The 15,801-nt window shown below is 47.0% G+C and overlaps 1 protein-coding gene across 1 annotated transcript in view; it reads left to right on the top strand.

The window, feature by feature from the left end:
- Positions 1 to 15,505, top strand: part of LOC119394368 (irregular chiasm C-roughest protein) — a 38,123-nt gene extending 22,618 nt beyond the window's left edge. The window contains exons 7-14 of the mRNA XM_037661671.2: positions 2,283 to 2,425; positions 6,373 to 6,627; positions 7,929 to 8,050; positions 11,476 to 11,650; positions 12,422 to 12,532; positions 13,371 to 13,589; positions 13,725 to 14,052; positions 15,448 to 15,505. Of these exons, the coding sequence (XP_037517599.1) occupies positions 2,283 to 2,425; positions 6,373 to 6,627; positions 7,929 to 8,050; positions 11,476 to 11,650; positions 12,422 to 12,532; positions 13,371 to 13,589; positions 13,725 to 14,052; positions 15,448 to 15,505 (1,411 nt within the window). The remainder of the gene's footprint in view (positions 1 to 2,282; positions 2,426 to 6,372; positions 6,628 to 7,928; positions 8,051 to 11,475; positions 11,651 to 12,421; positions 12,533 to 13,370; positions 13,590 to 13,724; positions 14,053 to 15,447) is intronic.
- Positions 15,506 to 15,801: the final 296 nt, after the last annotated feature.

The raw sequence follows: 15,801 nt of genomic DNA, 5'->3' as shown, positions 1-15,801 counted from the left end.
GCTGGCGAGTCGCATTCATCAAGCGCGATCGAGAGGGAGCGGGTTGGTAGCTGCCGGGGTTCGGGGCCAGGATCTGGAGGCGTGATATTGCCACCGAACGCACATCGACCGCGCCGCACCGACCGAAGCGGACACACTCGCATTCTCGATCTCGAGTGGTGCGGTGGCCGAGAGGGGGACGGGTGAGACTTTGTGAAGAACACAACGGTGGGTGAAGGGAGAGAGGGAAGCGACGCGGGAAGCAAGTAACAACGACGCGTTGCTGCCCGGAGCAATAGAAAGTGTATACACTATGCACCACGGGCTCAGAGATTGGGGCGCGGGAGGTCGGGAGGAAAGCTGCAGAAAGCTTCTCGCGGGCGCGTGTTTTGTAATGCTGATTGTCCACCCACAACTCGCTCGTAAGTGTTGCTGCCGCGTAGATCGAAGCCGATTATTCGAGCACCGCCATAGACCCACCTTCTTTTTGCTCTCCTCCTCCCAGCCGAAGAGGTAAGTGAGGGAAAGGAGGAAGTGGAGCGTCTTTGCGATTACCAAATTCACTCGCATTTGTCTTGTACACTACGCCCCAGGAAGCGCGTTAGAAACGCCTCTTTCGGGAGACAAATCGAAAACGAAAGAATGAAAATGGAGGAGGGAAGGCGAGGAAGTGGGGAGAGGAAACCGACAAGAGATGCGGAAGACAACAGACGCAGCCTCGCACCGCGCGTGCCGCACGTTTACGTGTTTTTCTCTCGGTTCCGCGCTCACTTTTCAGCGCGCGCGCACACACATACGCATGAATCGGCGCCGATTACTCGGCAAGGCGAAGGCGGCGCGCGCCGACGACTCGTCTGCGGCATCCGAAAGCTGTGTTTACGGGCGATGCATTTGGCGATTGGAAAGAGCCCGAGTTTTGAAAGCGTTTCTTTTTGCTCTTTCCTCCGGGCCGTAGCACACAGGCGCGCACGGAGAGAGAGCTACGCGCTCGCAGTTCGGTTCGCCAGGTGGCAGAGAAAGAGCGCAAGCAACCACGCCGCTTGCCCAACCACTCACCGCCTCGTGCGTTGGAAGACGGCGACGTTTGCTTCGCCCCAGCAGCGGCACTGGATGCTGCCGCGTCGAGATGCCATTTCCTGATCAGTGTTTTTGTTCCTTTTGAATCTAAGCCTCCCCGTCACTGAAGATCTCGAAGGCGATGTTGTTCCTGGAGCATTATTTTTTTCCCCTTTGCACCTGTGGTTCAAGCAAGGAGGATGAGGGTATGGGTAGCCTGAATTAGCTGCTCCCGAGAACGCGATCTGGCGCAAGTGCAAGCGCTGCGCCGTGGCCGACGTGTCGCTGTCTGTTCGAGTTTCGCGCCCGTGGGCGCCCCGCACTCGCTTCTTGGCATTCGTGACACGTTTCCCCGAAGGAGTCGCCTCTATGCTCTTCGTCTTTATTCGCCGCTCCTCTCCGAAAAAACTCTTCGGCGATGCTGACTTGCAACAGGCCGAGGTCGGGAAGGAAGAGAAAGCTTTCGTTAAAGGCCGGTAATTCTGGCTCCATCGAGGAAGAAGCTTCATACAACAGATTCCTCACTCTCTCCCTTTTGCGTTTCTTCGTCTGTCGTTTGTTCGCGTCAGCTTTGAACTTGCTGTCTCCGAAACTTCTTGTATAAGTACAGGAGGAAAGATACTGTGTTTCTGTATGCAAGCGCATTCTCTGTGCTTGTCTGAACAGAAGTGACGTGTACAGATCCTTAAAGCGTCAGAGGAGAGACGATGGACCTAATCGCCTCCTTGCTACTTTAGCAGGAAAGCGCGTTTGTGTGTGTGTGTGTGTGTGTGTGTGTGTGTGTGTGTGTGTGTGTGTGTGTGTGTGTGTGTGTGTGTGTGTGTGTGTGTGTGTGTGTGTGTGTGTGTGTGTGTGTGTGTGTGTGTGTGTGTGTGTGTGTGTGTGTGTGTGTGTGTGTGTGTGTGTGTGTGTGTGTGTGTGTGTGTGTTCATTCTTTCCCATCTCGTTCGTTGTTGATTTTGGCATTTATGTTCTTCCCTAACGCACCTCGGCGAAAGGGAGGCATTTATTTTATATTTGAACATTTAGTTTTCTTTTCTTGTAACCGCGGCGCGACGTAATCCTGCGCATGTAACACGATCGCGAACGACGATTTCGTGGAACGTTCATATTTCTCTACGATCCGTTCTCACGAATTTTACGAAATAACGCGGAACAAGTTGACAAATAAATGCACTCTGCTACTGCTTTATGTATACACTTCCAGCAGTCGTCGCTGAACGTTATTCTCTGCCTTCTCCTCCCAGGAACGACGAAATCATCGCGGGCGACCACACGACCGAGCTGGTGCTGCCCCGAGTTACGCGAAGCTTCAACGGAGACACGATCACATGCGAGGCACGCAACGACGTGGGAACCACGAAGTCTACGCACACACTCAACATACACTGTGAGTGCACGGCTGCTGTCTTTGAAACTTCTTTTTCCGGCTATACAAAGTGCAGCAGTGCGACTTGGAACGAAGTCCCCTTCGGGCATGTTCGTGTTTCTGTTTGAATGTGCGCATGTGTGTGCACACTTACAAAATGTAAAAATTACGGGGTTGGGGTGACCCCCAAACTGGCTATACGCCAATGGACTATACGATGCGCAATATTACAGACCCGCCGCGGCGGCATCATTGTGATGGGACGGAATGGAAAAGCACTAGCGTGCTTCACATGCTGCTCAACAGCCCTCAGTGTTCGAATTTAAATTCGGAGACATCTCCAACGCCATCCTCGGCAATTTAGTTTCGATTGTGACAGCGAGATTATCCTTTGGTGGGCGAAAGTATGCGTTCCAACTCGTCCAGCGTTATAACGCCACAACTCTCCTATACTTCAGACAAGTAAAAACAAGGGCGAGATGTATAGTTTCGCCCGTTACGCGAATCACTTAGACGATAGTGGGCAAAATATAATATGTGGTTAAGTCTTTCTCGTAAAAGAACACTCAATGCACGTCACCATTAAAGTGAAGCGCCACGGCACCGGAAATTCCACTCGACAGGCCACTTAAGGCGTTAGAAGGCTTTTGTCGGCGCAGTTCAAGAAAATGGTTGCTAGAAGAACGTCTAGTACGTATAACTCATCGATCCTGCTTAAGCCGCTAAGCGTGTGATGGTTTAGCCAGGCATTTTAGACTGTTGTTGTTGTTGTTGTTGTTGTTGTTGTTGTTGTTGTTGTTGTTGTTGTTGTTGTTGTTGTTGTTGTTGTTGTTGTTGTTGTTGTTGTTGTTGTTGTTGTTGTTGTTGTTTTTCGCCATCCTGATTAAGCGTAACAGACAAGTATTCCGGTGCCCATTCGATAGACAAAACATCGAGTTATGTGCCGTAGAAAATTTCTCCTGAAGTCGCTCAAAAGACTTCCTTCCAGCGCCTTCCTTGTATTTAGTATCGCTCACCATTGAGTGAAATCCGCCTGCGGAAACAAGTTAGTGGGATATAGATGGGACGAGAAAAAAAATAAATAAATGAGAGAGCCGGATACGCTGGAACAGTTATACATTGCTTTGTGTCTGATCCGGCACCGTGCCGGCAAGTTATCTTCACTGCGTGTAAACGGGCCTGACGGGGAAGGCTTCCCCTTTTGTTCCGTTTTCTCAAAAAACTTTTAATTTCTCTCTTTTCTTTTATCCCCCTGTCCTTCCCGGCCATGCGAGAGCCCGCTAGCTTTAAGGCCGTTCTTCAAAGCGAGCGTTTGTCTGACCTACATTCCGTTTGAACAAATCTCCCCAGCTTTCGTAGCGTCGGCTATCCGTATAAAGAGAGAAAAGGACAGAAAAACCGGCCCTTGTCTGTCTTCCTTCCACTAGCTCCCTCGCCTATCCCCCGGGCTCACCTCTCCCTCTCCTCCGCTCAGCTGTAACGGGAACAGAATGTCGAGAAAGTCATAACTCTCCCGTGTTTCCCTTGCCAGCTTAGTGCCGCGCGAGAAATACGCGTGTTATATATTATACACATATACACACACGCGCTCGCGCGTTCGCTAGTGAAACACGTCGGTCTGTTTTCGGTGTCTACCGGGGCAATAGAAATAACGCCAAAGAAAAAAAAAAAAGAAGCAAGGAGTAGGTGGTTGGAAAAGGAGGAGAGAAGACTCGGAAAGGGGTTGGGTGGAGGAGGCGGAGGAAGAAGAGGAAACATAAGAGGAAGCGAATAGAGGAACTAGGAAGCAAAGCACAGCACCGAGGGGAAATACCGCTCGAGAGAGTAGGGAAGCGGCGAGACAGCCGTTGTAATAGAATGAGAGCTTTCTTTCTTTCTTTCTTTCTTTCTTTCTTTCTTTTTCTTTCTTTCTTTCTTCTTTCTTCTTTCTTCTTTCTTTCTTCTGTCTTTCTTTTCTTTCTTTTCTTTCTTTCTTTCTTTCTTTCTTTTCTTTCTTTCTTTCTTTTTTTCTTCGGGTCTCTGTGCTCCTATGCGTGCGCATGCGCACATTCATGTATACAAAGCTGGCCAGACATACCGAATGCTCCGGCTTTTTCCCCTCTGCGCCTCCTCGTGGCTGCTTCTTTTCTTTTCGTCATTTTCTTTCCTTTCTTTGCGATTCCTAGTCGCGGATTTTTCTTTCTCTCCCTCTCTCCTTTTCTCTCTCTCTCTCTTTCTCACACAAGCCTTGTATTCCTCCGCGCCAGCCCTCTTCGATACAGTTCTACGTCGCTTGTTTCCTTTACGCACCCTCACCAGACCAAACATTCGTATTTGTTTTCGTTAAATCTTTTTTATACGTCCAGCGAGAACTGTATGTCTAGACTATAGTAGTACTTGACGCTTTCCTTTCCCCTCCTTTTTTTTCCCCTTCCTTAGATTTCCCACTTGTGTTTGCCAGGAAGCAAACGAAAAGGGGAACCAGGGAAGATTAAGAGAGAGAAAAAAAGGGGAGGAACCGGGGAAAATGTATAGAGCCAGCAGACGCCGTAAAGGGAAGGAAAGCTCGCAAAATTTGATTAGGGAGCTTTCGCTTGTCCGAATGGGGCGGCGGCGGCGGGCGCCTGCAAAACATCGCCGGAGCCGGAGAAAAAACAAGCCGTGACGTTTTAAGGGCGATAGGGACAACTCCTGCAAGCGCGCTTTGTGCGCCAAATTTACGTGTTCGACCACCGATCGCTCAAGGCCCCCTTCGCTCTCGCCGCGTAGACGTTCTCTCAACATTGTTGGTGTTTCTTTATTTTGCAATTTTTTTTTCAAAGCATCTCGGCCCGTTCGTTTTTCACATTTAGGAAGTCCGAAAGGTCTGTCAATAGCCATTTGTCGCCGCTGACTTTAGAAGGGCCTCAGAGATGCGATTTCGCGCTGTCCAGATTTACTTTGCGTGTGTGTTTTACTATTTAAGGAGCGATTGTTCCGGGTGTAGGATTTCTCTAAAGCAAATTTATTCCGTCCTAAACAATAACTGTCCTTGCCGTTTGTGTATACTTACTTTTTTTTATATATATTGAGTGTTCCTATAATCTGCCTGGCCAAATGTCCATACTGCCTCGACGAAGCGCGCAATGACCGAAAATCAGATTTCCCCGCCTCCTTTTTTTTTTCGCTTGTCTTTTCACTAGATTTGTCGGATACTGAAGCTTGGTTGTGAGAGATGGCCCAGTCATCTCTCTTTTCAAACAATCTTTTTTTTTTACTTCTGTTGATTTGATAGTCACTGCCCTGTAGTAAGATATAGATATCTTCTCCATCCTACATCTATAACGACGTCGCTGCATTAACAGAATTATTTTGTTTTCCTGTATATATACATTCCATTTCTTATGATGAAGCACCGCGATACATAAAAAGCCGGAAAAGTTCATTTTTCACCCTACATAACACACGAGGCATGTGAGATCGCATGAAGTTCATATTGACTGCTGGCATTGTTTGCTCTTAAAAATAATGTGGTCATCATGCACTTGAGCTCCTATTACATTATCTAACTACTTGACCTCCTTCTGCATACACCTTACACGTAACTACCACAGCTTTTGCACTGATTCTAATTTAGTGTTCTCTCGCCTAGGAATATTTTTCAGGGGGTGTTTGCGTTTTGAACGGTTAACTCCTAGAAAGAGAAAGATTGGCTTATTTTCGTGCGTGAATAGATTACACCGCTTATATCTAATAATTAGAGAATTCCTTTAAATTTGTTGTTTTAGATTAGTTGTTACAAATTTTGGCAGCTAATGGTGTCTGTGAAGTAATGTAAATATTTTAGCGTCACCCAAAATGTAGATGCACGAAAAAAATTCGGGGGTTGTCAGAACCCTGAACTCTTCCTCCCCTCTTTAGTTACGGTTTGGGGCGTTATAAACCCGATCCATTCAAACTGACGACGTGCATATATGCAGTAGCCCTAACCTTAGACTGCCTCTTTGCAGACCGTCCCGCTTTCAAGAGCGTGGCCGAGACGGTGGCCGCCGAGGAAGGCGCCGAGGTGGCGCTGCGGTGCGAGGTGGACTCTAACCCGAAGCCGGACATCGTGTGGCGTCACGAGGGCTCGGAGCGCGTGCTGGCCCGACAGCCGACGCTCGTCATCCCAGCCATGCGGCCCAGCGACGCCGGCCGCTACTCGTGCCGCGCCACGGTGCCCGGCTTCCCGGAGATCACCCAGGACGTGCACGTCTACGTCAAAGGTACGTCTTAGTCTCGAAGCTTGGGCGTGTTGGTTAGACATCGGAGGGGAAACAGCGCAAGAGAAGACGAGGACAAGAAAGTGTGCGTCGCCTTTCTTGCCCTCGTCTTCTCTTGCGCTGTTTCCCCTCCAAAGGTACGTGATGCGACCACGTGACTGCGAGGCACGCCGCTGCGTTTGTATGTGTGCGTATATATATATATACATGCGAAATTGAAAATTTGGGAGGAGAGGGTCGAAACTCCCCCCCCCCCCTCCAATCCTCTCCTGGATATGCCAGTAGGGTGTGTACGAACGGGCGCACTAGTCCCCGCTATTTGTACAGAGGTGCAGTTTATGTCAATATTACTTAATGCCCCTTAGAGCACACGGGCAGCTATGGAGTAAAGGTAGTTCGGAATGACTCATGGCGAATTGGAGAAACTGTGTGCAAATGCATACTATCCTTCCTTCTTTTGTTCTGGCAGTTTCGCAGCTAGGCTAAAGTGAAGATTTGGGCTCATTTAGTCGTCAGTGTGCTCGTCCGTTTTCTTCGCGTCTCAATGAGAAGTTAAATGGAAGACTACATTTGGAGCTGTAGCCGAGGAAAACGCCAGCCTCTTATGCTATCATTTGTCGTACAGAGACTTTTCTTTTCTTGGTTTAAGCGTGTTGCCAATAGATTTCATTGATTGATTGATTGATTGATTGATTGATTGATTGATTGATTGATTGATTGATTGATTGATTGATTGATTGATTGATTGATTGATTGATTTCATAACATCGTACGCGACAGCATTCAAATAAGCTTTATAAGAAATATACAGAGACAGTAAGATTACGAATATTTTACCTAGAACTGTAGCAACTTGCTGAAATCGGCTTTGCATCAGCTGCTTCTCCACGAATTTAGTTGCAAGGCGCGCGGGGGCGGCTGGTTTGCGTTAGCATCCGTTTATGCAGTTTATATCCTAACCGTTCATGGTTCATCGCCGCCGGTACGACTTTGCCGTGTTGCTGCAGCGCAACGCTTTTAATGAGCCGCTTTGACTTGAACGAGTTACAGCCAAGAAATTCTGGTAGAAACTTTGTATGAACGACAACGTGCCTTTGGCACATTTGTAGCTTCTCCGAATTTCGGCAGCTCAGTGCAGGGCGCATAGTAGAGGCGACGCAGTTAATTTTGCTACAGGTTTCACTTCGCGCTTGAATATGCGGAGGGAAAAAAAGCGAGATATAAGCCCTTCGAGCAGAGACATGGCCGAGACGGCTTTCCGTGGTAAGCATGCCGGACCGCTTATATATTTTTTTTTTTCGCAGGCCCTCCGAAAGTGAGCAGCCCGACGACCCAGTACGGCGTTGAAGGGGAGCAGGTGCGCGTTGAGTGCGTCATCACCTCCGTTCCGCCGCCCACCAGGGTTGCCTGGTCCAGGAATCTGCAGGTAAGGCACAACCCTCTCCTACTCAGTCTTTCGCTCAGTCGCTTACCTCCTTAGATTGCAACTATGCTTCGCCGCATGGTTTAGCGTTCTGAAAGTGGGTTTCACAAGCGCGCTTGACGTATACCATCCCATTGTAATCTTGCGGACAACATTGATCAATGTTACGCGTGACGAAAGAGACCCTGTTTTTTTTGTTTTTGTTTTTTTTTCCTAATTCTCGCAAGTGGACTTGTCAGCATTGCATATTTGCCCTACTTACGACGACCCAGATCATTGTTCAGTGACCTTGCTATTGTTGAGAGGCCTTGGACATGTTATTAGCTTCACGTTCTGGAAATCGTTTCGTGCGTGTTTGTATCCGCTCATCGTTTTCTAGTATTTATTACCTCCACGTCTTGCATTACTTTTGATTTATGTGGCCGGGATATTAAATATGCCGTGCACTTCAATTAAGCGTGCACGCTGCGAAGAAAAAGGGACCGAACTCACGCTGCTTTCAGTTCGTATAGGTTTTGTAGTTGACCATCCACCGTCGTTAACGATATGTATTACATCACGATTAGCTCAATGTTTCTTCCGATACGAACAATCCTAGCGTAAGACTTTTTTGCGAATACGGGCCCTGATTGTTTTGCTGCGACGGGCTTAGGTCTACCCATCTCCGCGAACTTATTTTGTTCCCTTACTCTTTTAGTCAAACGAGCGATAAAAAAAAGAAACCGGCTTTCTTCGAACTCGAGTCCTTAGAGCATAAAACTGGAATCTCGATCGCCTTAATCGCTCGCTCATTTCTCGTACACTCGCCGCTTGCCCTTTTAACGAAACAAGCGTCCGATTTCGGCCATTTACCTAATGCGTCTGTGTTTTATGGGCCGTGTTATTGAGAAAAAAAACAGTTCCACTGAGTGGATCGGGTCGACCAGTGAAGTCACGTGCCGACAACGTTACCTTTTTTTAATTACGCCAAGTTCAAGAAAGAAAGGAGCCGCGAGGGGTGGCCGTATAGTAATAAAACCACCGAAATTGTACGTGTCACTCCGGTTTTTTTTTTCGTTTTTTTTTTCTCCAATCTCGTATAATCGCTGGAGTTCGGCTTCGATCGCGCTCGTCGCTCCCAGTGTTCGGGAAAGAGAGGCAAATGAGCTCGGACTGTCGCGTTATTAGACCCTACTGGCGACAAATTAGACAGGCCGCGGACATGGTAAGCGTGGTATGAGGAGAGGAAAAAAAGAGTACTCGTACGGACCCTGACATTACGGGGGCCACGCATTTAATTTGAACAACTCCCCCGAGGGTCACTCCTCGCGCCGTGAAAAACGAGCAGGGGCGTAGCTGAGGTCGTAGTTCGACGGCGGTTTTTTTTTCTTGTTCTATTTATTTGTTTATTGTTTTACGTTTTTTTCCCGAGGGCGTAGGAGTAAGGGAGAAGTGGCGATTTCTAGGCTTTTCCTTTACACCCGGCGGCTCGTCTTATTTCTCGGGTTTCCGCAGTTCTCATTTCGCGCGAACTGATAAAACAGTACCGGATGAACAAAAAGAAAAGAATATATCAGAAAGGAGACGAGAGAGAGGACGTACAGGGAAGCGCTGGCGACGGCAGTGTCATCTGGCCGAACCCAATTCGTTGAACCCCGAGGCCAACAGCGTCTTCTCTGTGCCAGGAGCCGTGTGTTCCTCCGTTTATCTTTTTTTTTCTTTTTCCGAAAAACGTCGGGACGGACGCGGAAGAGATGGCCCGCCGACGAAGGAGCGGCTAGGGAGTTTGGATAAGAGGGGGAATAGGAAAAGAAAGAAGGGAGAGAAGGAAGAAGAAAGAAGAAAAGAAGTGCGAGATAAGGCTACGCCATCAATCCTGTAAAGGACTCGGTGGCGAAGCGCGGCGAAGGAAACGGGCTCTGACGATGACGAAACGTTCCTTAATGAGTATTGATTGAGGCCGCTCGAAAGACGACGGCCACCGGACGCTCGAGCTGCCTCGGCTTCTGCTGCTCATGCCGGTCTGGGGAGCCGTGCTCCCGTTGTAGGGTTGTCCGCTCTGCCCGGTGCTTCGGGCTGTACCAGGGCCGTTTCGTTGTCTCGACAACTTTCCCTTCGTCCTTGCCGCGTCGCTCTTTTCTTTCCTTCTCTCTCTTTTTCTCGATATCTGTCTCACTATTTGTTATTGTTGTTCCTAGATCGCAGCTTCTCTCTCTCTTTCGCTCTCTCTTAGTGGTGCCCGACAGTTTACTTTTCTGGACCATTTCGTTGATTAATCTGGTGTCCCGTCCGCGAGTCTGTCCGAGGGCCGGCGGCGCTCTCAGCGCGTGGTACGCGGCGTCGTCTCACGCTTAAATGACGCGGTTGCGGCCGTGATTAACAACGGTCCGGCCAGGCTCGTTGCCGTCTCCAGTTTGCGCTGCCAGCCGCGTGGGAGTCCGCTGCTGGCGACATTCAATTTGCCGCGTGTGAAACATGGTTCCGCGGAAGAAACGGCAGCGCGGTCGTTCCTGTCGCCGCCGCTGATAGTTAAAGAACCCTAATCGCTTCTGCCTGCTAGTGGCTCTAGCTTTCCGGTACATAAACGCCTTGTAATTTTTTTTTCTTTCCTTTTTATCTGGTTGTCCACAAATGAGCTAACGAGCAGACACATCTTCACGAAGTGTCTCTTCCAAACGACGTATTATTTATGCGAAGCTGACACGTGTTCTGGAAATTGGTACACGCAGAAACCAGTCGTAGTGGACTCGGTCACACGCATGACATAATTTAGGGATGAATAATTAAGACATGGTAGCGGTATGCTGCCCAAGTGGCTTTTCTGGTTTTTGTAGACTTCATATTTCTACGACAAACATCGGGCCTCACGGAAACTTTTTCTTTTCTTTGTGACTGATAAAACTGAGAACTTTTAAAGCTTGTTTTAGATCGGAGATGGTACGCTCATCTCTGGTCCCGTTAAGTACCCAACTATTATGTCAATATCCCAGTGTATTGGAATGCGCTGCTATATACATCGACTTGTGTCTTGGTTTTTCTTGGTTATTTGTTTCAAAGCTACATGGTAGCCACAGCATTCAGGTGCCCCTATCACCCGAGTTGTAAGCCGGGTCGTCTTTTAGTCGTAAATATTGTCTTTACAAACACGCTGATTCTTGGCTCGGAATGCAGCAAAGACGCAGGCGAGACGCGCCTCGTCACGTGTCATGTTTGTGATGTTATAGCAATGTGTGCGTATCATTTCTACGTCTTCATCTAATATCGTGATCAACTCTCGTTTGCCCCTTAATATTTTCAGGGCATGCTTTCGCGACTTTCTTAGACCACGTATCCTGTCTGTTCCAATCAGTATTCCGATCAGTTTCTTACGGGTACACTCGGAATACATCTTCGTCACTCGCCTCGTCCTTCACGTCGCCTGATATCTTCTTTTCTTTTCTTCTGTGTAGCTGGTTGACATCGACAACAACCAGGGCTATGAAATCATAAAGGAGCCCTTGTCGAACGGTCTCAAGAACTTGCTGATCATCCACAATGCCGCTGAAGAGGACTTCGGGCAGTACAACTGTTCCGTGTGGAACCAGTTCGGCTACGACACGAGGCTCATCACTGTTCGGAAGCAAAGTGAGTGGTATTGCGATCATTGGTCTTAGTGACGGGGTTTACTTTAGGTCAGCAAGAAAAAAAAAAGTTTCAGCTCTTTGCAGATCTTTGTATAGGTTCAGCTTCACCTCATAAACACTATTATAGAGGCAGAGCACGCTTTACAAGAAAAAATGGAGCGAGTGTGGTAGCGTGAGATTTGAAAGAAAATACGGTGATAAGGTGGTTTGCGACGGGTTTACTTCCATAAAGTGAATCTTCAGAAACAAGTACCGTATTTGCACGATTCTAGCCCGCCCTCATTTGTAACTCGCATGGTTATTTTACATTAGGGGAATAGAAAAAAAATAACTTGATGCCAATTTCTGTTCTGAACCCGATTGTAACGTGCACGCAAATTTGAGGGCTCATTTAGCGAAAAATGCGCGTTATATCGTACAAATACAGTATGCGGCAGTATGAAGAAAATGGAACAGGAACCCATGAGATGTAATATGTGTGCTATCTGCGTTTAGCGAGCCCTAAAAACCCCTTGATTTGGGAAGAACGTTATTGCGTCGCCAAATATAGCAAAAATAAGTTGAGTGTGTAAAATTTAATCATGGTTTTCCGAAAGCCGCGAGTATGCAAGTCAGTTCAGAAATGCCCTCCACATTTTTGTATTCGCATTTTCATAGTTTTTTAATAAACACAATATGTATGCTTGTTTATGTTAGAAAACACTTGCTCTTATGTTAGAAAACACTGTGGGGATTCACATTTGATACATCGCCAACTTCTGCAACCACGCAGAAAACCTTCCCATGGTGATCATCTTGGCTGGCGTCATTGGAGGCATCGTGCTTGTCGTGACCGTGACGATCTCTATTATCCTCTGCCTGCGAAAGAAAAACATTGTCAAGGGTAGGTTACACTATGTGTTCTAGCTTATGTGAATGAAAACTGTTTTTGAGGCTATAGTTACAGAAATTATCCAACATAACGTTGGATAATTTCTGAACACCATACAGTTTGTTGCAGAGGCCAGTAGACAAACAAATATGGCCCTCTGCCACTAATATAATACAGCTGCACGTGTTGTTAGACAAGCTCTGCAATCGCATTGCACACCACGCCAAAGACCGATTTCAATTGTTTGCCAAAGCTCCTTTTGTGTTTTAGTAAGAGCCAACCTTTTTTCAAGTCATTAGGCCTTAAGTTTTTTTGCTGAATCATTTGATACAAAAAGTAAGTCTACTTTCTGTTGCTTCCTTGTTATAACTGGTGTAGACAACTACACGTGACAGAAGTGCAAAGAGCAGCATTTAGTAATGCACATATGTCGTACATTTACTCACTATAATGTGTTCTTGTGAAATGCTGCTCACATTTGATGAACTGAGCGGTGCCATTATTAGTGGCAGTAGTAGTAATAATAGTAACTTATTTTACTTTAACAGAAGGAAAAAACACAATGAAAGACGTCACTTATATTGTAACTGTCACACCTTTCAGTGGAAACCTGAAGTGAACCACAGCTGTTGAGAAAACCAATTTAAAAAAAGAAGCTAGCAAAAGCATGTAACAGGAAATTCAAGGTGAAGATTAGTAGCTTTAATGAGAAGACAATACATATATATCAGAACGTAACAATGTATTAGTCCACAAGAGTGAATGTAAAGAACATGAACATAAACATTGTTGCAAAACTTGACAGAATCACTATTACATTCTCTTAAATCAAGTCTTTTCTGCCTCGCAGATGACGACTTCAACTCCGAAAAGAAGGGGAAGCAGTCTGACTCTGCATCCTCCGGGGACTCGGACATCAAGGTGGAAATCCGAACGGCATCGTCATTATCCAATAACGAGCATGACCGCAACTGGGAGGACAATAGTGAATCGGCACGAACGCATGACGCCGCGGATATCTACAAGTACGCCAACAACGCTGCCGACTACGGAGACTGCGTCTTTTCCCGTCAAATCGGTTAGTGCCACTTGCAGCTTTCGCAGCGGGAGATTTCTTGTAGATTTAGTAAGTTAGTCAACTTGTAAAGATGAAAATGTGATACGTTCAACACCTGAGTCAAACACGGTTTTCTTTCTGCGCATTCTTCGCAGGAGGCTCAAAACAACAACGGATACATCCCGTACGTGGACTACTCGCGCGACTACAACCCACCCCCGGTGGCAGCGTCGCTGCAGCTGAACGCGAGCCGCGACAGTGGCCTGTACGGCAGCTCACCGCAGTCGCTCAACGACCTGGGCCAGGGCATCGACCCACGGTTCCGAGCGGGGTACGCAAACCCTTACCTGCGCACCTCGCAGTCGAACCTGCCACCACCTCAAGGCGTGTACGTCAGCCCAAGGGCCATGCCGTCGGTCGCTGCCAATGCCGCCGGTGTGCCCGGTGCTTCGTGCGCAACCCTGCCACAGAACAGGTCAGTCATTCAATGCAGTGTGACTTATTCTTTCTCCTTTATATAATTAAAAATATACAGCGTATGTCAAGACCATGCAAGAAGTTATTAGGGTGCTGCACGACGTCCCAGACCCGACCTTGGGCCGCACAGAGATTAGCGCATCTTGTCCAGGAATCGTGCTTTATTCTAAATTCTAGAAGAGGAGAGAGTGACGGGCATCCTCGTTTTAAGCCTACACAGCTTTGGATTATGATGACTCATCGCAGAAGCCTTTCAAGATACATTGCGTACCGACACTGCTCAGTGTCCTTAAATATTCTCGTAAAGCTATACACTTGTTTGGCTTCTAGACAACATAATTTCCAAAGCATGTGTGTACGAAAGTCCTTCCACATGAGTGTCCTGTACAATTCACCATCACTGCAGTGACTGTCTGATTGCTGCTATGAGTGGCTGCCGCCCAAATTCTAGCCAATGCGAGAACACTGTTTCGGAAAGACTTTTGTCAATGTTTTTTTTTTGCATACTGTGCAAACTCACTTCCCTCATTCTTTCACTGTGGCACCCAAGACAAATACATGCACAGCATTTCTACTTATAACTCTCACCATATATTGTAGGCAGCAGACTTAATACATGGAGAGCACTTTTCTTTTACTAAAATCTTGTGTCAATGTGTTGGTTGAAGAACACAGCAAAATAAGGTGCGAATTTCCTTTTCAATTTCTTTAGTAAACTATTTTGTGGACAGGCTTCCAGTGACAGATCTTCCTGAAAAAGAAACTATTGCTTTAAACAAAAGCAAGCCTACATTCGAGTGCATAACATTGCATATTTTCTCTTCTTCATACCATTTGTATAGAAGGATTTCAATAAATGCTTCCAAGAATTCTGCAACCAATGACACAACTATCACTAAAGTTCAAGTAAAAAATAAGACATCTGTTTTGTTCTTGACAGGTGGAATTAACATCGAGAAATAGCCTAGAGTGAATGGTAATGCATTACCTGTTTCATACAAAATCAGAGCCCTTGCGCGACATACCTAGTGCTTTTTTCAAACTCAGCTGCAAGAAATTACTTCTCCCACCATCAGTATTCTTTGCCACTCCATGTATGTACACCTACGACTATACTCAGCCTCATTTAATGCTCTTATGGCTAGGTTACACACTTGGTTCCACGTGCCACCTGGAACTGTAGCACTTGATGTAAAGTGAAATTTTCCACGCTGTTGGCACTGTGTGACACAACTACAGATGTGAGGAAAGTTGGTGGGCCTCATGGCGATGTTGTGTGGTCTTGTGTGCATTTAAGAAATTTTCATGATTTTTCTTTCTCACGTGTACTTGCTTTTGTGCATATTGTAAATGCAACAAAACTTATCACACTCTCGCTTCATTCTTCACCCAGGTACATCACATCGCAACAGAGCCATGTCAAGCCAGGCACACTAGCCACCCATGTATGATGGCAGGAGACCTCAATGTAAATAGGACTTAAGCTCTCCATGAAGCAACCAAGAAGTGTTGTGTGCCCCTCACTGTGGACGCTGTGTGGTCAGTGAGTGTGTGTGTGCGGGGAACTTTTGCCAGACCCTGGGAAATGAAGAAAAAAACGAAACGGACGCTGATGGTGTGCGCCCACGAAGTGTCGTATTTACGAAGTGAACTCTGGTGGTGCCACCACTTTTGCGGTGTTTCAAGTCAGGAACCAAAGAGTTGTTAATAATTGTAACTGTTCATGTAAGTGTGCATCAGTGTGTGT

This window comes from Rhipicephalus sanguineus, chromosome 5 (genome assembly GCF_013339695.2).
Source record: "Rhipicephalus sanguineus isolate Rsan-2018 chromosome 5, BIME_Rsan_1.4, whole genome shotgun sequence".
NCBI classification, from domain to species: Eukaryota; Metazoa; Arthropoda; class Arachnida; order Ixodida; family Ixodidae; genus Rhipicephalus; species Rhipicephalus sanguineus.
The sequence above is the reverse complement of the archived record's forward strand: the minus strand, read 5'-3'. Positions and strand labels throughout refer to the sequence as shown.